The following is a 19,708-nucleotide window of genomic DNA, read 5'->3' as shown; positions in this document are numbered from 1 at the left end:
TTTATTTGACAGGAGATTGGGATCACACAATAAAAAAAATGTAAACTATTTGCACGCTGGACGTAGCCCTGGGGTGCAAATAGCAATGTCCCCTTTATCAGGGGTGTTCTTGGGCTTACCTAGGCTCAGGCTTACGGGCCATAAACTAGGCAGGGATGATAGCTTAATTTACATGGGTTTTTGCTTGTCTCAAATATACAGACGGACACAGCAGTCACCTAAATGCTTTTCTGTTGTAAGTGGGGTCTTTATAGTCACCCCATCCAAGATCACTGTCTTGCGCCCAGTCTTTCTCTGCTGCTCAGTTTCCTTTGACACAATGCCATGGGGCCATTTACTACCAATAACTTCCATGATAGCATCAGTGTGGAACTGGTGTTTAGCGTGTAATGATCCACCGCATCCATTATTACACACATTTGCTGAGAACGAGCTTGAGTGGCTCACAGTTGCCTGATGATGATGGGGGTAGTTGGAGTGGAGGGGAGATACCATTGGCCACCTTATTTTTTTTTTTAAATAATGGCCGCGGGTTTTCAACACAGCATATTTGTTTATTCACAATTCGGGAATCCCACCGACTTAAATATATTCTTGATAAAGTCTCGTAATGGATGCTGGGGACAAGGACCTTAGCAGCGTCAATCTTTGTTTGGGATGCACGTGATTAATTGGGATTCTTCTCTGGGTTGGGGTGTCTTCATGTCCAGGAAAGACAGTAAAGGTTCAAATATATTTCTTAGAGATATTGCATAAAACATGTTTATTATAAGAGTGCATTAAATTGAGTTGGATGCGTGACACCGCAGACACAGGAGAGGATCATCTTAGCATTGTCAAGGTACCGTGGTAACGACTTCTACAGCCAGAAGACACCCTGCTTAAGAGAGCAAATGGACTAACCCAGAATAGCTGGGGAGCACTGCAGAAAGATAGGCAGGGGGATTCGCTCATGTCGGTAAGGAGAGTGAAGGGGAGGCCACTGGCGAAAGGAAAAGCAGGGGGAGGTAAGTGTCTGGAGTGCCACCACGGGAAGCCTTACCCGTGGAATGCTTTGCTAAAGTGGTGCCGATGCCCTGAGAGTTAGTGCCCTACAGCCTTCTCGGTCTAGTTTGTGTTCTCTTTGGACTAATGATGGAATGATGGCCTCAGGGATTCAGTCAGTGCTATGGGTGTGTCTTCATTGATGTTTGAGAACCAAACCATAAAAGTGGTAAATCAAATCTAATAACTCCTCAACTTGCTACAAATAAGGCAGATTTTGCTACCGAGATTAGAGCGTAATCCATTTGGGTCAATTGTGAAGGTTTGAAGGGATAATTTACTGGCACCATTTATGAATTGCCCGCCAGTGCTGCTGAAAGGAAGGCGCACCTGGACATAATGCAGTAGAGACATATATGCAATTGTCTGCACAAAATGCTTCTGCAACACCCACACATGAGACATAGCCATGGATGATGGAAACCAACAAGTCACTAAGTATACTCCACATCGTGTACTTACTTTTCTCCTCAATCATGTCGGGAAGTTGAATCTCAACATTTAGCCCTGGATGTTGAAGCACGCATGTCACAGGTTTCTCTTGGGTAGATCTGGAAGGCACGTAGGTGAAGTTGCTGATGACTGTGATTGTGAGGTTAGGGTTGACAAGTGAATATAGTTGCGGCTTCCCCTGAAGCTTCTCGGAGAGCTTCCACGTGATCACTGGTGCGGGCTTGCCTGTTGCCGAGCAGCTCACGACTTCCGCTTTCTCTGGGCTGTCGGGATGGGACACCAGGTGCGTTTCCAGTTTGGGAGTAGATATAGCTGTCATTAAAAAAATAAGCGATTTAGCCTAGCTCATCCTTATCCTGGACATGTCAAATGATGGCTCCTCTTCCTACCCCTATTAACCTATTGAACCCACTTGTGTATGAAATTATTATTATTGGGGCAAACATATGTGTTATAGTCACTCTGCTCTGCATCAACCCTCACTCATGGTTGTGCACTTGTGGTCACTCTGCTGAGCATCAACCCCCACTCATGGTTGTGCACTTGTGGTCCATCTGCTGTGCATCAACCCCCACTCATGGTTGTGCACTTGTGGTCCCTCTGCTGAGCATCAACCCCCACTCATGGTTGTGCATTTGTGGTCCCTCTGCTGTGCATCAACCCCCACTCATGGTTGTGCACTTGTGGTCCCTCTGCTGTGCATCAACCCCCACTCATGGTTGTGCACTTGTGGTCACTCTGCTGAGCATCAACCCCCACTCATGGTTGTGCACTTGTGGTCACTCTGCTGTGCATCAACCCCCACTCATGGTTGTGCACTTGTGGTCACTCTGCTGTGCATCAACCCCCACTCATGGTTGTGCACTTGTGGTCACTCTGCTGTGCATCAACCCCCACTCATGGTTTTGCACTTGTGGTCCCTCTGCTGTGCATCAAACCCCACTCATGGTTGTGCACTTGTGGTCCCTCTGCTGAGCATCAACCCCCACTCATGGTTGTGCACTTGTGGTCACTCTGCTGAGCATCAACCCCCACTCATGGTTGTGCACTTATGGTCACTCACTGTGCATCAACCCCCACTCATGGTTGTGCGCTTCCCCCACTCATGGTTGTGCGCTTGTGGTCACTCTGCTGTGCATTTCCTGCCTTGCACATGCAGCAGTGGATGTTAGATCCCCCTGCACGTACTATCACTCTTTTTGGGTGTTATGTATGATATGTAAAGGTTTGCAACGTCAGAGAGCTATACGTGTTTATAGCCAGACCCAAAATGTCAAGCCTAATAATTGTGGCGCTCTATGCTTTGCTGCGGTTTATAGTGATAGTTTCGAAACAAAGGTTTCGAAACCAAAGTTTCGAAAACAAAAGCTGTGACATGCTATATTTAACATGCAAAGTGCATTTCTTTCAAAACCTATCCGCCGACAATAGTCATGGACCGGTTTCAATTGAAATGCACTTTTATATGTTAAAAGTAGCATTTCAATGCTTTATTTGTTGTAACATTGAAACGTTACATGGAGCTGTCCAGTGCTGTAATTTCAGCACTGGACAGCTCCATGTAACGTTTCAAGGTTTTGGACACCCTTTGCTTCTTCACAATGTCTGTAGTTCTCTAAGTGTCAAAACAACATACCACCCAAGAACGTTTAAGTAATCTACTGTTCATCTCGAAATTGCCATACAACCCAGTTGTCATGCAAACCACCCAACTTTCGCAAAAGAGGGGAACCACTCCTAACAGCTAACCTGCCTATCTTGAAACATGCAGACTTGAGCTCATATCCCGTCTTTGGGTCTGGGCCCGAAATATTGTGTAATTATGGGCAAATCACTTGATCTCCATTCTCCTCAACTTGTGAATAGTTGCCATGTAATGTGAGTATGCAAGTAACACAATGGTGTGCTGTGTAGCAATGTGCCTGTAATATGTTATCTTCCTTCCCTCCCGAACTGCACCCTGGTTTCTGTTATTCGGCCCCACCCACCATATTGTTACATAGGGCTTAATCAGGAAGTCATTAGTGTATAACTGTGTTATTCCCCTTCTGTGATGTCATACCATTGGAATATGAAAGTCATATTCAAGTGTATGCAAGTATGACTTCCATATCCGATATCACAGCAGGGGAACTGCCCGCCTTCTTCTACTACCGCATCCGACCCATAGGAAATGAGAGAGGATTTGAGCAGCAGTTCGGCCCTCAACCAGTGAACAGGAGCTGCCTGAAAAATGTCCGTGGATCCAGTACCCACAATCAGGGCTCAAGTCGGGGGTATACGCGGGGGACGGAGTTCGCCCACTTTTTTCACAGGGGGGACTCGGTACCCCCAGGTAAAATGAGAAACATTGAATGTCCTATTTGAATTTACGAATTAAAGCCGACCTCGGGGATCGAAACGCAGTTGTCAGGTTTGCAAGCAGGACACTTCACCACAGCACTATGTAACGTAATGACAAACAAAACAACTAAAGGTGAAATGTCCCATTTCGGTGCTGCAAGTCCCAGGGAAAACAAATGCATTGGTTCTTGGAGCTTAAAACATGCACACCTCTTAACGTTTTCAAAAACACTATTAGAAGAAAATATCCTCTCTTGGATTTGTGTGTGTGTTGATTTTATGAAAGGCAAATGCCATTCGTCCTGTGCAATTTGGGTGGTTATGCAAAGGCAATTTAATGAAATGTGCATATTTCACCTTGATATGCTCATTTCTGGTGACGTCACATCCCATTGTGTTTGTTGATGAGTCCCCCCACTTTAATTTTTAGGACTTGACCCCTGCCCACAATGCAACAATCCTTCCCATGAGATGCACATTCATTATGTCCATTATGCTTCAGGCGCCTTTTAGAAGTTTTATCATGTGTACACTTTGCCAAACCCATACACTTGATGTGACGTATGTGGGCGTGTAATTGGCAAAATTACTAGAATAGGTCCTGTGTGCCGTTGGCATCATGCCAACAAGGCTCTACTAGGGAGCAGAAAAGATACACAATTGTCGCCTGAAGACAATCAGGCAAATAGCAGAACACTCTTATGGGAAGAACACCCCTCGACAATTCAATTAGTTCTGGAAATCCACAGATAAATACACAAAAATTAAGCAGATATAATATGGATACATTTCAAGAAATATGTATTAATCAGAAATTCAAAATAAATGTTCAAACCACAAAGTCAATAAAGTGACCTATGTCCAAAAAGATATGACAAATGTACCAACTTACAATAACTTGGTCATCTTTGCTAGTGTAGTTTGTGTGCTACACTTGTTTTCCAAAGACAATTAATACAGAAATACGTAATATCTCTCACTCTGAGATTAAGTAAACAATAATAAACTCATAGATCCATTACACAGATGTAATGGGTATGAATAAACATTTGTTGATGGCATGAGTTAATTCAGGAGTGATCCCAATGTTGGTTAGGAACAAGGTGATAAGGTGTGTCCTTTTTGGGATTTCCTTTTCGAGAATGTTTCTCTTTTTCAGGTGATAGGAACTCAAAGCCTTCCTGGAATTAAGAAATGAGTCTATTTACGCCGCAAAGGACAACTAATAAAGGCATGTGTTACAACTTGCAAATTCGCTCAGACGTGATTTGAATGGAGAGAGCACTAACCTGAAAGCTCAGTAAATTCTGACTCTCACCCATGTGGTGTGCGTTGAATGTCACTAAGACAGCCAAGCAGAGACGTTTTTATGGGAGGGCAAAAGGGCATGTTTCCCCGGGCCCCCGCCCTGGAAGGGGCCCCCACATGGCTGCCTGATTGAAATCAGTCAGTGCCCATTTGTTTTACAAAACTAAAATAACCCATAACCATATATGGTGTGCTGCTGAAGCGCCAAACGTGCAGCCAGGCTGTTGTTGACCAGTACATTTGGTCAATTAATCCTAAAATGCTTTTTGTGTTCACTGTAGTACACAGTTTGTCCAGTCATTATAGCACAACTCCTGTAGTTTTCTCACCCTTCTGTGGGTTATATATAGATCATGTGCCATACCGAAAGTTGAAACGCATATTCATATATTTGAGTGCCATGATTGCTCAGAAGATAGATCAGTTTGTTAGGTACTGGTTACAGAGATGTGTGTTCATATGCCAAATCACAGTACTAAATTCCAGCAAGGCCGACTCATCCTTTCCTATGTCTGAGGTTGATAAACGTACATGTATATATACGTTTGTTAGAGTAACACTTAACATGTGCAACACAGAAATCTAATTGCACCAGTTAGCGCCAGCTTATAAAAAGTGACATAGCCTCCATCTGGTACAGGTCTAGAGCATTGTTCCTCCAAATGAGGGTTGTTAGAACTGGCAACCACTTCCCAATGAGGAGCATAAAGTGTTAGTAGGGTGAGGTGATTAGGTTGTCAAATTCAAAACACTGGAACCAAAGTGTTGAGGCTCATATCCCGGCTTTTCCAGCGCAAGATACACTGATCCTGGACAAATCATCTTATGCCACTCTATTGTGCTGTGCTGTCTCCTGTGAAAAGGTTTGCCTTCTCACTTACGGGTGGCGTTGTTTAGCCTAGCGCTTCATCATTCTTTTCATGTAGGTCATTTGATTGCAAGGGGTTCTAGACAGAAGCAAGCCAACCAAATGTCACAGTCCTCTGGCAAACATATTTTCTAGTTGCTCATTTGGCAAGAAACAGTCTGCTTTATCATACAATTTGAAAGGTACTTTTGCACATACTAAATAACAGTCTTCAATTCTGTCTTTCGGGTGTATGTAAAGCTTTAAAATACAAATGGAAATCCCAGTTGAAGGCGTTAAGGGTCACATCAATTAATATTGTGGTGCTAATGTACATGGCTTGGTGATAGTGGAAATGAAGCTAGAATCATTGTCTTTTTGCCTAAAATACTTCATATTGGGTTATTATGTGAATTGCATAATTTCCAAGTCAGTTCTTAATACAACAAGGTATTATTCTAGTTCATGAAAGTGAAACACAATTAATTGTACCTTGCTCTATGATAAGAACTGGGAAACAATGTGGTCAAGTACAGAAATTGCAAATTCGGCTCAAATCCAAGCTTCACCTCTTAACCAACATGCGTGATCCTGGGCAACTCATTTAATCTTGTTTTGCCTTACTTGTCCAGATTTCCAGTCTGTAAACTGTTTGAAATTCTCAGGACTCGATTCTGTTCAAGGCGCAGTGTGCTCCGGTACTGTCCTTATTCTCAAGGGGTCCTGGGCGTCGGCGCAGAGGAGGATACTGCTGTGTCATAAACTGTCTGCATATCGCCTGTTATTTTAATTAATGGGTGGGTTGCAAGTTTTAGGCAGCAGTTTCGTATAATTGCACAACATTCGCAACAAAAGCACTGCCCAAAACACCCCTTTTTGCATTCCGTTTATTTTTATGTTTTCTGTAGCACTGTGGAACAACCCTCACCAACCCATCCCTCCGACACCCCAAAAAGCAATCCAGTCGTTATAGGAATGTTGCAGAGTTACTTTCAATTGTGTGTAAAATATCTACTTAAACTAGCACAATTAGGATCAGGTGTACCTGTGAGATTTTTTGTTTTTGTTGAGAAGCACTTAGGGCCTGATTCACAGAACATTTTCCAATGGGATTATACCATTATAAAACACTTCTGTGAATCAGACCCTAACTCTGTTAGTTTACCGCTGTGCAAATGGACATGCCTGGTTAGATGTGTACAGTCGGTTGTGACTTGGAAAGGGGAGGTGACCTTGCCTCTTTTCTCTGGTAACACTCCTCCACAATAGCGAGTGTGCAATAAACGGACCACCACCAAAGGGTATCACGTAATATTATCCACACCAATAATGTCACCATATGTATAGTCATCGGGGTACAGCATAGGTGACGTTATTGATGGGGTTAATATTAGGTTTTAATGTGAGCGGAGATTGTGGGGGTGTCCCCAGCTCCCTTTAAAAAAAGATGGGGGCTACAGGGGGGTGTGCCCGCAGCTTCCATGGGGTAATACTGCCGGAAGAAAATGGCGGCATTCTTGTATGGCGACATTTTTGCTGCAATATTAACATATGGAACCCACCAAAGGAGGTAGTGTATGTGTCTGACATTTTTACACTGTCACAATGTGGAGCAGTAACACCAGAATCCACATGCAAACAACCTGTTTACAGAACTGGTGATTGCCAGGTTGGTTTCAAGCCAATGCTGGCAACAGGCGCATAGCTTCCTGAACTGGTGCATCGTGTGCTCCCTCAGTGAAATCTGAGACCATCAGAATAGGTGTTAATTATGGAACATGTCGGTAAAACATAATCCGATATTTTCGTCAATTTACACCTAGCCGATAATCGGGATCGGCAGTTCGGTCTATAAGAGCCATTTAGTTCAAAGGGTATGCTCTTCAAAAAAAGTCTCACTCATGGTTTTACTGGCTAGTGTTGAATTGTATATAATAATCGTGACCATTGATGTATTGCACACCACAAAGTCATTTGTTCTTTGTGGAATAATAGCAAAACTTAAACAATAGCTTCTAATTTATATCCAAATCTACGCAATCTGTCTACATGGTTCAGCACTTTTACTTTTAATGAGACTGCAAACCTGAGACATCTCTCTATGCTGGGGTATGTGGGCTTTTTTCACACAGCTACTTATCTGTGCCCTGCATTTGAACTACAGCTTTCTAGTGGCTGCTATTTCTAAAAATGTTCCTGTACCTATGCTCGAACACAACTAACCTCGTCCTGGACTGAAAATGATTCCCTTCAAATGCTGCTTGTTTATTATTCTGATTCCAGCTAGTCTGAATTGGGTAAGGAAGACTGGTAGGGAGCACCAGGCATATTTTCATTGCTGCAGTACAAAAAATCAACCTGGGGGTTTAATCGTGTTGTGGGGACGGCGACCAGGGATTTTGTATCCCCTAATTTCTTTGGTTCAGAGGGGGTCCCTGAAGGAGTCTGTGCCCCGGGCACCAAGATTCCTTAAAATGGCCCTGCAACCAAGGGTCTATATTCACACTTTCGTGTTATTCCAAACCCCCTAGGGGATTAAACTGTGAAGTAAGTACTGGTACTAGCATAATATTGGTGCGTTAAGTAGGCATCTGTCAGTATAGAAAAGAGAATGTTGACTGACTTTTGGCCATACATGTTGACATACAGGCGATGTATGGCTGGTCAATTTCCTCACAACGCTGTCCCTGTAAGGCATGAAATGGGGTCCACTATTATAAAACAGACTCATATGAAACTATGGGTAACTAAAATATGTCCCGCTCCAATCCCCTCTCCGTGTCTCTCTTACCTACTGTGAGGAACTCATGGTGGCAACAGTAAATACAGACACAAGTGATCACAGTTCAAGGGTGTTTATTGAACAATCTTTGCAGGGTGGAAAAACACAACTAAACCTAAATCGAAGATGGGAGCAAGCGTCGGCCATCAAATGAAAATAAGGCAGTGATAGTGTTGTGTCAAAATAAAAAGGGACTATACTGAGAAACCTATTGCCATACCTCACAGCTAATACTAAAGGGGGTGCGGGATAGTTTTCAAGAAAAGAACCGTCGTTTACAGGCCATCTGGCCTGTTGCCTGCATGGAGCGGCTCTCGGTCGCAAGGGCATGTCTTCTAGGGCCACTGTCACATCCGCCTATATCCTTGGAAGCAAGACGACACGAAGCAACAACAGGTTCGATCCCCGGGTCCGCGCTTAGCAACCTCTGGGTGTTTAAGCGCGTTATAAATACGTAACTAAGACAAAAAAAAAACAAAAACACAATTGCAGCTAAGAAAAACAAACTATTCCTGTAACAGCGCCTCGATGCCTGCTTTATAAATGTAAAAAAAAAACAGCCTACAGGCATCGCGGTGCTAAATGGTGACAGTGGCCCAATTAGGCAAGACAGCTCAGCAGGCCCACCCCCCTGCTGCTGAGAGTTGCTTGCACCCTGCAGAGATTTGTGATATACGAACGAAAGAACGCCGCTTTTGTGCGGCTTGCAGCGCAACACAAAGCAAAAATAACTGAAATAAATTAACAAATGGACACATACAGCAGGCTACAACCACTCCCCTCAAACTGATAAAGCGTATGTTCCTCAAACAAAAATGCAGCGAGTATTTAGAACCTCATGAAAGGCTTAGGATGACGTTTTGCGAATTACCCAGTCATTGTTACCCTCAAGCTACACGCTATATTGAAAGTACCATCCCCAATGGACTACAACATCTATGCCCTGAACTGAGCATCCAAGCCACGTCGGGGGCTTGGCTTGGCTTGGATTTATCAGCAAGGTATTCAATGCAACATTATTGGTAGCTGTGCCTACACTTCCTTTCCTCCTACAGACGTTTAAAATGTTGAATGCCTCTTGAATACCACCACTTCCTCGATGGCAGTGAAAGAATGCAGGCTTCAAATCTATAACGCCTCCACCCTCAAGGATTAGCTTTACACAAGCACACTCTGCAGACATACTTCTAGCCTCAGTGGACCTCAATATTTGGGAAGATGGACCAATGAACAAAGTGGCTGCAGACCTTCTACTGAGGATGTCCAGCCTGGGTTCTAGGCAGCCTAACCCAGGTCCCATGCATATATGTGGGATCTGTGGGTGTGCTATTCACCCTAAGCGTGCCTTCACGGCTGTAAAGTCCTATCACCGCTCCTTGACTGACCAGTGGCTAACCCTCAGCAACTCTCAAGCCTGCAACATCGCAGCCTGGCGGCGATAACCCTATCACACAAGAGCCGATTCCAAATTAGACCGAAACGGAAAATCTCCAGGAAAGATTTGGACCAATAGTTTGACAACTGCCCCATTAGAAAATTGTCTCCCCCTCTCGACTAACTCTGAGATCCTACTCTCCACCCCTCATGCGTCCATCACCAGAATCCCTGACAAGACCACTAGCTGGTGTAAAAAGGAGCAACTGCATAAGACAATGTAAGAACCCTGCAGTTATTGCAAGTCTTCCAGGTCTCCAATGACCTTTCAAACTTCGGCCAGGAGACTACCACGACCCCTTCACAGGAAGCATTGGCAAACGTGCACACCATTTCATTAATAAGGCCACAGCAATCAGACAAAACATCCCCAAAACCAAATTTCTATTCGCTTTGCCAAAGATAAGGAAGGTTAACACGACAAGAAGGCCTCTAAAACCCCGTGGGGTACCCTTGCTCTGCTAATCTAATGAAACACGGCATCCCAAGCTTTGCCCCTTGCCTCACTGAGCTCTACAGCAGCTCAGTGTGGTACCTTCAGAGCATCCTTACGATGGCCACAATCATGCTTCTATTAACAAAAGATAATAGCAACAGACAGAAGTGGCATATCACATTCCCATGGTGAATTTACCATTCACTGCCAAGGTAACCAAATGACTGGTCACTAAACAAATCCTGGAGTTTATGGAAAATAAGCAGGTTCCATGACGGGTAATACGGCTTCAGTCCACCACAGGGATACAGACATAATCCCTCTAGATTCCAAGGAAGAAATCATCAGTTACCTGCATGACAAGCAACCGGCAGCACAGAAGATCCAGGGCCTCTCAGTGGCTCACAATATGATCAATCCCAAAATCCTCCTGTTCTGACTTAAAAACAGAGCATAAGAATCCAGGGACCTACTCTTAGATGGATACATGGCTTACTGTTAGACCGCTTTGCCCGGGTGCAGCTAGGCAATTACTGCCTGTCCAGAACGCAGCAGACCTGCAGGGTCACACAAGTAATCTTCCAAGCACTATGCGTGCGACCCCATGGAATGCCTACTGAAGGACTTCAACTTCCCTTTCCTCCTGTAAGCCGGTGGCTCAACGCTGATCATACAACTGGAAGGGAATGAAAACAACCAATAAAAACTGATAAACTGCCCCAAAATAATCCAAGGCGGATTGATGCTAGCTGACTTTTCCTCAACAGGTCTAAGCGAGGGGTTCTTTTGTGAGGTACCCCTTTCAGCCCGTCTCCCGGCCGACAAGCCAGTTTCCCTTGCTCTGTCATCACATTCAAACCACAAATTAGGGACACTGTCCATTCTTTGTGTAGAAGTAGCTTGCTCTTTTCATGACTATACGCTGTATCTTCTCAGTGTGAGAGGGTGGAACTTGCTCTTCTGTTACCTGTGCTGTACGTTTCCTGCATGCAAGTAAATTATGAACTGCTGATACCTGTGTTGAGCATTTTTCTGCATGTTAATAAGGTCTCCACCACTGCTGCCTGCCAGTCCTGTGCTTGTTCATTGCTTGAAAGCATTTTTGCAAGGATCATGCTGATGTAATTCTAATGTGTCTGGGTGTAATGAAATGAAATGATATTTTATTTATATCACGCTCGTACACAAGTGTTTCAGAGCGCGACCAGGCAAGGGGAGGGGAACAGGAGAGAAAGAAAAACAACGATCTTACTAGGCCCAGTGACATTGAGAACGTGCAAGGAATGCGAAAGGGAAAAGGGGGAAGGTGCATGGAAGGGGGAGAGGTGGAAAGTGCAGAAAAGAGGAGAGAACATGATAATAAATAATAAGTAAAATAAATAAATCAACAGTGGTAGTGCAGCCAGCAAGTAGCAAGTGCTAGGTTAGGCAGATAGGGTATGATATGATATGATATGGCATTTATAACGCGCCTATACACAAGTGTTTCAAGGCGCGACGAGGCAAGGGAGGGGGAACAGAGGGAGGACAGACAGCGATCCTACTAGCCCAGGTGTCATTCAGATCATTCAAGTGCATGGGAAGGGGAAGGAGGAGAAGTGCGAGGGAGAAAGGGGAGAGGACAGTGCAGTACATGCGGTAAGAAAAGAAAAATTAAACAGTAAGTAAAAGTACAGCCAGCAGGTGGCAAGTGCAAGGATAAGTGCCGACACCAGGTGTCAAGTGCTGGTAGTTTGACTGTAGGGATACAGAAACAGTTCCCAAGTGCGGGGGTTGCCAGGAGGGCAGTGCAGGAGTGCGACTGGCAGGGTAGGGGTCCTGGGCCCGAGATCAGAGGGTGACCAGGTAACCAGTGCAAATTCAGTGTCAGCCAGGAAGTCAGCAAGGGAGAGGGGGAGAAAAAGCAGAAGTATAGAGAAAGGTTTTGAGGTGCTTCCGGAACCAAAGATGATTCTCCTCAAGTTTCAGGGAGGCAGGGAGGCTGTTCCAGAGGGAGGCCCCAGCCGAAGAAAGAGAACTACCACCAACTCGTTGCTTGGAGAAGCGACTGACCCTGAAGGAGTTTGAGGTAGATATGATGATATGATATGGCATTTGTAACGCGCCTATGCACAAGTGTTTCAAGGCGCGACAAAGCAGGTAGGGGGAACAAGGGAAGACAGACAACGATCCTACTAGGCCAGGTGTCATTCAGATTGCGCAAGTGCATGGGTAGAGGGGAAGGGAAAAGTGCAAGGGGAAAGGGAGAGGGGAAAGTGCAGTACAGGGGTAGTAGAATAACAAGATAAATAATAAGGGCCAGCTGGTGACAAGTGCAAGGTAAGTGCAGACAAGTACTGGGAAGGGGGGCTGTAGGGATACAGAGACCGTCCCGCAGTGCAGGGGTTGTCAGGGAGGCAGTGCAAGGGGAGAGGGCTGGGCCAAGGCCCGAGATCGGTGAGAGTGGCCCAGTTGCAGATTCAGTGCAATTTCAGTCAGGAATTTAGCAGGGGAGAGGGGGAAGAGAAAGCAGAAGCAAAGAGGAAGGTTTTGAGGTGCTTCCGGAACCGGATATGGTTCTCCTCAAGTTTCAGGGAGGCAGGAAGGCTGTTCCAGAGGGAGGCCCCTGCCGCGGAGAGAGATCTACCCCCAACTCGTTGCTTGGAGAAGCGGCTGACCCTGAGGGAGTTGGAGGCGGATGAGCGAAGAGCCCGAGAAGGAAGATATTTAGGAAGAGAGAGTTGAAGGTATTTTGGCCCCAGGCCCCAGAAGGCCTTGTGTACAATGCAGAGGGTTTTGAACTTAATCCTCTGAGCCACTGGGAGCCAGTGTAGAGATTTCAGTCCTGGAGAGATACGGTCCCTGGGCTTGAGGCCAAGGACAAGTCTCGCAGTCCTGTTCTGGATGAGTTGCAGAGGGCGGAGAGTAGAGGCAGGCAGATTTAGATAGAGGCTGTTACAGTAGTCCAGCTTAGAGAGAACCAGGGCTCTGGAGACAGTGAGCTTCTGGGGGAAGGAAAGGAAGAATACCTCCGAGGAGGTGCAGCTGGTAGTGTGACTTCTTAGAGACATCAGATATGTGAGGAGAGAAGGAGAGTGTGGAGTCGAAGATGACCCGGAGGTTTTTTGCCTTGCAGGTAGGAGCAGGAAGAGGGCCAAGAGAGGCCGGCCAGAGAGCTGCAGGGAAGGAGGGAGTGGGTGTGCCAATGAGTAGAATCTCAGTCTTACTGGCATTAAGGCAGAGGTCATTGGCGGCACACCATTCCTGGATAGCAGACAGACAGTCAGAGATGAGGGAAGGAGAGGAGGAGGCCGAGGGTAGCCTGAAAATGAGCTGGGTATCATCCGCATAGCACTGAAAGTTGGGGCAGAGAGCGGCGATGCGGTGGGCAAGGAGTGCCAGATACTGGTTGAACAGTCAGGGAGAGAGGTTAGATGCCTGGGGGACACCACAGGTGGAGAAAAAGATGTCAGAGAGGAAAGATCCAAGCTGGACCTGGGAGGGTTGGTCGGAGAGGAAAGAAGTCAGCCACGCCAGAGCCTGACCAGTGATACCCAGGTTATCATGGAGACGGTTGAGCAGGATGGCATGGTTGACAGTGTCAAAGGCAGAAGAGAGATCGTGCAAAATGAGAACACACGGAGTGTTAGAGTGAAGGTTGGAGAGCAGCTCCTCACGGATGTTCAGGAGAGCAGTGCCCGTGCTTCTGGCAGCTCTGAAGCCAGACTGATGGCCATGAAGACTACCAACAGATGCAGCATGGAGATTAAGTTGGAAATGGCCTGTTTCTCCAGGAGCTTGCCCAGGAAGGGAGTGATGGAGATTGGGCGATAGTTAGCCGGGCAGGAGGGGTCGTAAGAGGGTTTCTTATGAAGAGGGTGCACAAGGGAGTGCTTAAGGGGGGATGGGAAGACTCCAGAGGTGAAGGAGTGATTGCAGAAGTCAGCCAGGGCAGGAGCCAGGGAGTCGATGTGGTCCTTGATAGTTTTGGAGGAACAGGGTTGAACCTGTTTTGACGAGACTTTCATAGATCGGACTTGTCTGGAAACCTCGTCAGCAGAGAAAAGGGGAAAGGCAGAGAAGGAGGGAGGAGGGGTGGCTGCAGAAGGGCCAGAGGAAGAGCAGGGAATAGAGGGAGGGAGGTGATCGGAGGAGAGTGAGGACAGGATGTCCTGAGTTTTTGAAATGAAGTGAGAGGCCAGTGCCATGCAGAGGGCCTGGGAGGGGACAGAAGAGGTAGAGACTGCAGAAGGGTTGGCCAGTTCCTTGCAGATTTTAAAGAGTTCAGTCGAATTGTTAGATGCCGCAGAGATGCGGTCTTTGATAAGGGCTCTCTTCTTGGTGAGAACGGAGAGCCGGTATTGCCTTTGGAGCAGGCGGCAGGCCAGTTTGTCAGAGGATGAACATGAAGCACGCCATTTCCTCTCTGCCACCCTGCACTTGCGTTTTGGATGACGAGATCCGAGTCATACCAGGAGTTACATTTGGCTTTGGGCTTCAGGCGGATTCTCATGACAGGGGCAAGGATATCAAGAGTATCAGATATAGCAGAGTGGAGAGGGCTGTGTCAGGGTGGGAGTCAGCTGAAGGGGGGGGGTGAGAAGGTGGCAGCGAAAGCCTCAACTGACACGCTCTTCATGGGTCAGATGACCGAGAAGGAGGGTGGCAGTGATGACGGTGCTTTGCTTGAGGGGTAGGGAGGGTGAGGTGGGAGGAGAGGAGAAAGTGATCATTCCAGGAGAGAGGAGTGGAGAGAGGGACAGAGAGGGGAAGGTCTGAAGAGATCAGAACATCGAGAGTGTGCCCTGCAGAATGAGTCGTGCCAGAGGGGAGAATGGTGAGTGAGAGAGAGTCGCAGAGGTTGCGAAAGAGTTCAGAGGGGGGACAGGAGGCTTCCAGGTGGATGTTGAAGTCTCCAAGAAGGAGGAGTTGAGTGGTTGAGGCCAGGAGTGAGGAGGAGAGGTCCGCCCACTCAGTGAGGAAGGAAGAAATCTGACCGGGTGGCTGATAGATAGTAGCCACAGTAAGGGAATGGCTTGGCGAGAGAGAGAGCCTGCAGACGAGGCATTCAAAAGAGATGTAGGCCTGCATAGGAATGACAGAGGCAGGAATCCACTCAGGGAAGATAAGGGCTACGCCACCACCAGAGCGGTTGGGCCTGGGTGCAGAGAGGATCTTGTAGCCATCAGGTAGGAGTGTGTCAAAGCTGGTAACAGAGCTGGCCGTAAACCATGTCTCAGTGAGGCCGAGGACATCTAGGTCAAGTTCTTCAAGAAGGCAACAGATGTCAGAGGAGTGTTTGACAGCGGAGCGGGAGTTAAGAGTGGCAATGTGGAGAAGGTTGCCCTCCTTGAAAGACTTCTGGGGAGGGGTACAGATCAGAGGTACGCCCTGCGAAAGTGTAGAGAGCGCCCGAGAGGGGGCAGAGTGGGAGGTAGAAGGCAAGGTAGCCGAGGAAAGGGGGGAGGGGACAGCAGGAGAAGAAAGGAAGTTGATAAGGCGTGGAAAGCGTCTATCAAAGAGATGAAGGTTGGCCTGAGGGCCTTGGACCAAGACGGTCCCATTAGAGTAGACATTAATTATGACCTTAGAGGATAGGAAGGGGGCCACGAGGGCGTCCCAACGGGTGTCACCATTAATGGCAGAAGAGGAGAAAGGAGAGAGTACAGAGACCATATGGGGGGGTCCAAAGATCAGGTGAAGGAACGACAAAGAGGATCTCGGTAAGAGTTTCCTTGGATGAGGCACTGGTGTAGGTGTCAGCGATAGGGAGACCTGGGTTGGAGACCAGGGTGTCCTTTTTAAACCTTTTCCTACCAGACTTAGTGAGGAGAGCAGGATAGTCAATAGAGAAACAGTTTGAAAAGATAGGGGAGACAGAGAGCACCATAGAGTAGGGGGAGGTCAAAGGGGTAGACAAACAAGACAGAGAGAGGCAAGTGCGCAGGAGAGAGTGGGAACAAGACGACGGCTCTAAGGGGGCGAGCGTAGGAAAGGCACCAAGCATTCCAATATAGGAAGGAAGACAAATCTAAATGTGAGAATCCTAAAGAGGGAGAAAAGGCCTAGGTTTCACAATGCGGTAATAAGGCAGGCAGAATTTGCAAGTAGAACAGCAGAGGATTACAGCTAGATGAGCGAAGAGCTCAAGACGGAAGGTATTTGGGGAGAGAGAGTTGACGGTATTGAGGCCTCAGAAGGCCTTGTAGACAATGCAGAGGGTTTTGAATTTAATCCTCGCAGCCACTGGGAGCCAGTGCAGAGATTTCAGTCCTGGAGAGATATGATCCCTGGGCTTGAGGCCAAGGATAAGTCTTGCGGTCCTGTTCTGGATAAGTTGCAGGTGGCGGCGAGTAGAAGCAGGCAGATTTAGAAAGAGGCTATTGCACTAGTCCAGCCTAGAGAGAACCAGAGCTCTGGAGACCGTGAGATTCTGGGGGAAGGAGAGGAAAGGAAGAATACCTCTGAGGAGGTGCAGCGGGTAGTGTGATTTCTTAGAGATGTGAGGAGAAAAGGAGAGTGTAGAGTCGAAGATGACCCTGAGGTTTTTAGCCTTACAGGTGGGAACAGGAAGAGTGCCAAGGGGGGGCGGCCAGAGAGCTACAGGAAAGGAGGGAGCGGGTGTGCCAATGAGGAGAATCTCAGTCTTACTGGCATTAAGGCAGAGGTCATTGGCGGCACACCACTCCTGGATAGCAGACAGACAGTCAGAGATGAGGAAAGTGGAGGAGGAGGCCAAGGGTAGCCTGAAGATGAGCTGGGTGTCATCCGCATAGCACTGAAAGTTGGGGCAGAGAGCGGATATGCGGTGGGCCAGGAGTGCCAGGTATTGGTTGAACAGCCAGGGAGAAAAGGTTAGACCCTGGGGACAGTGCAGTAGAAAAGTGGGTGGGGGACGGTATGGGTACAGATACAGAACCCAGTGCAAGGGGTGGCCCGGAGTCAGTGCAGGAGGGTGGCAGGGTGAGCGGGTACCTAGGCCCTGAAGGACAGATGGTGGCGAGGTACATGGTGCCGAGAGAGAAGACAGATCAGCAGGGGAGAAGAGGGGCAAAGGCAGTGCGAAGAGAAAGGTCTTGGGGTACTTCCGGAACCGGAGATGGTTCTCCTCAAGTTTCAGGGTGGCGGGAGGCAGTTCCAAAGGGAGGCCCTAGCCGAAGACAGATCTACCAACAGCACGTTTCTTTGAAAAACGACTGACCCTGAGCTTTTGTATGTCTGTGTGCGCCTGTGTGTACATGTGTGGGGTGGGTGTTTGTGTGTGAGCATGCATGTAGCATGCATGTAGAGAAGCACTGCAAAGTTGGGGCAGGACATGTGAGGAGCGGTATATTACCAGAAGGTCGATCAGCGTGGAATGTTGATAGTTCACTTTGGGTAGGAGAAGTCATTTCACCTGCTCTGCACCCTGTCCAGCAGTGTATAAATGCCACCCTCTTATGCACTGCACACAGCACCAGCTGGATACTAGGTTCTAAACACATCAACCCACATAATTCACAACTACATCCCCACAAGGTATCGCCGGCTCTGCAACTACCATCAGACAGAACCAACCGTTCCCCAGAGCAAAAAAAGAGGGAGAACAATGGTCGCTGTCAAGAGCCTGGAACTTTGAAACAATCTTCCACTTGAACAAAGACTTGAGACACAACACCTCAGGTTCAGGGAGGTGCTAAAACCCCTTATGTTCCATTAAGCCTTCCCAGCCTTATCTATACCACTAACAACCCTGATTAGAGGTAAACCTGTCTGTCTAGAAGAGAACTTAAATGTTCCCCACAAAGGATATCCATCATCGGTTCTCCTGCTTCCCATGCCCCCCTGTGCCCCACCTTGGTGTCCTTAGAATCACCAGCCTCGCCCGCTTCTCTCTTTGGTGCTTTGAAGTGACTTTGTATGCAAGTAGCAATTTCATGAACTTCAAATAAATGAATGTGATTTTGCTTTAATTGTAATAGGGAGCAGTAGAACAGCAGCCCATCTGAAGAGGAGTGCTTTAAAAATGCTTCAAATGTTTAGCCTGATCCAACACATGCTAGGTTGTGACTCTCATGTAAGTCTTCAGATCCCAAAATCACTGTTTACTTCATCTTAGGTCTGCCTAACTCTCTCACAGAGCTCTCGTAAACTCTGGAGAATGCCTCGTGTACCCTGGCGCCCACCGCCCCCAACACACACAGCTTGGCTGTCACTCCCTGTGCTGCTTCAGGAGAGGGAAGGCTGGGAGCCTGACCATGTGAAGAGCGATGCCAGCTACCACGCATCTACTCACTGACCAGGCATCAGTGCTTGTGTGTATGTGCATCAATGTGTATGGATTGGATGCTTCTGTGTGCATTAATGCATTTCGGTGGGTTGCTCAGCGAAAGGATAGGTACCTCAGTACATTGTTTGATAGGTACGTGTGTCAATGCATATCGAAGTGAGGGTGTGCATATCAGTGCGCATGCGTGTATCTGTGCGCCAGTTTATCGTTGTGTTTTTCTCTTAAGAGAAGATGGCGTGTGAGTCCATGCCCGTGCGCCAATTTGTGTCTGTATAAACCTGTGTCTGTGTGAGAAAGCGGAAGTGGGCCGACGCCGAGAGATTAGCTCAGGGGCAACACGTTAGTTTTGACAAAGCAGAGCGTCATGGGTTCGAAGCGTTTGAGCAAGCGTTACGTCTACTGGTTTCGATGAGACAGCACCAGGGATGCGTAAACTTACGTAACGACGCGGCACGTAACCACGCAGGAACGTGGGGGAAAGCACGGGGACCTCTGCTGACCGTACAATACAAGGGATGCTTTGACTCTGTGTTTGCGCAGGTTACTTCACTAGGCTGTTTACGAGAAATAGAGAAGGCGGGGAGGGTGGCAGTATGAATCATCTACTACTTCTGCTAATTGCTCTCGGGTAAAGAGGAACACACGTGCCTTTGCAGATTCTGGAGAACACCTAAAACATTTTATTGAGGAACTGTGAGACCTGATTTGCTTAGGGGGAATGTGTTCACTCGCGCCACTTGGAAAGCCCATGGGAAATATAGCGTCTGCAATTGCAAATCTGTAGTTAAGGTCATGTTGGACTCCCCAGGGGAA

General features: G+C 47.2%; 1 protein-coding gene across 2 annotated transcripts in view; it reads right to left on the bottom strand.

The window, feature by feature from the left end:
- LOC138525777 (nectin-1-like) overlaps window positions 1-19,708 on the bottom strand; it is a 71,854-nt gene that overhangs the window by 36,395 nt on the left and 15,751 nt on the right. For both annotated transcript variants that reach the window (XM_069635979.1, XM_069635980.1), the window contains exon 3: window positions 1,507-1,809. In XM_069635979.1, the coding sequence (XP_069492080.1) occupies window positions 1,507-1,809 (303 nt within the window). The remainder of the gene's footprint in view (window positions 1-1,506; window positions 1,810-19,708) is intronic.

This window comes from Ambystoma mexicanum, chromosome 7p, assembly GCF_040938575.1.
Source record: "Ambystoma mexicanum isolate Mex_15411 chromosome 7p, UKY_AmexF1_1, whole genome shotgun sequence".
NCBI classification, from domain to species: Eukaryota; Metazoa; Chordata; class Amphibia; order Caudata; family Ambystomatidae; genus Ambystoma; species Ambystoma mexicanum.
Note: the sequence above shows the minus strand (reverse complement) of the source record. Positions and strands in the feature narration are given on the sequence as shown.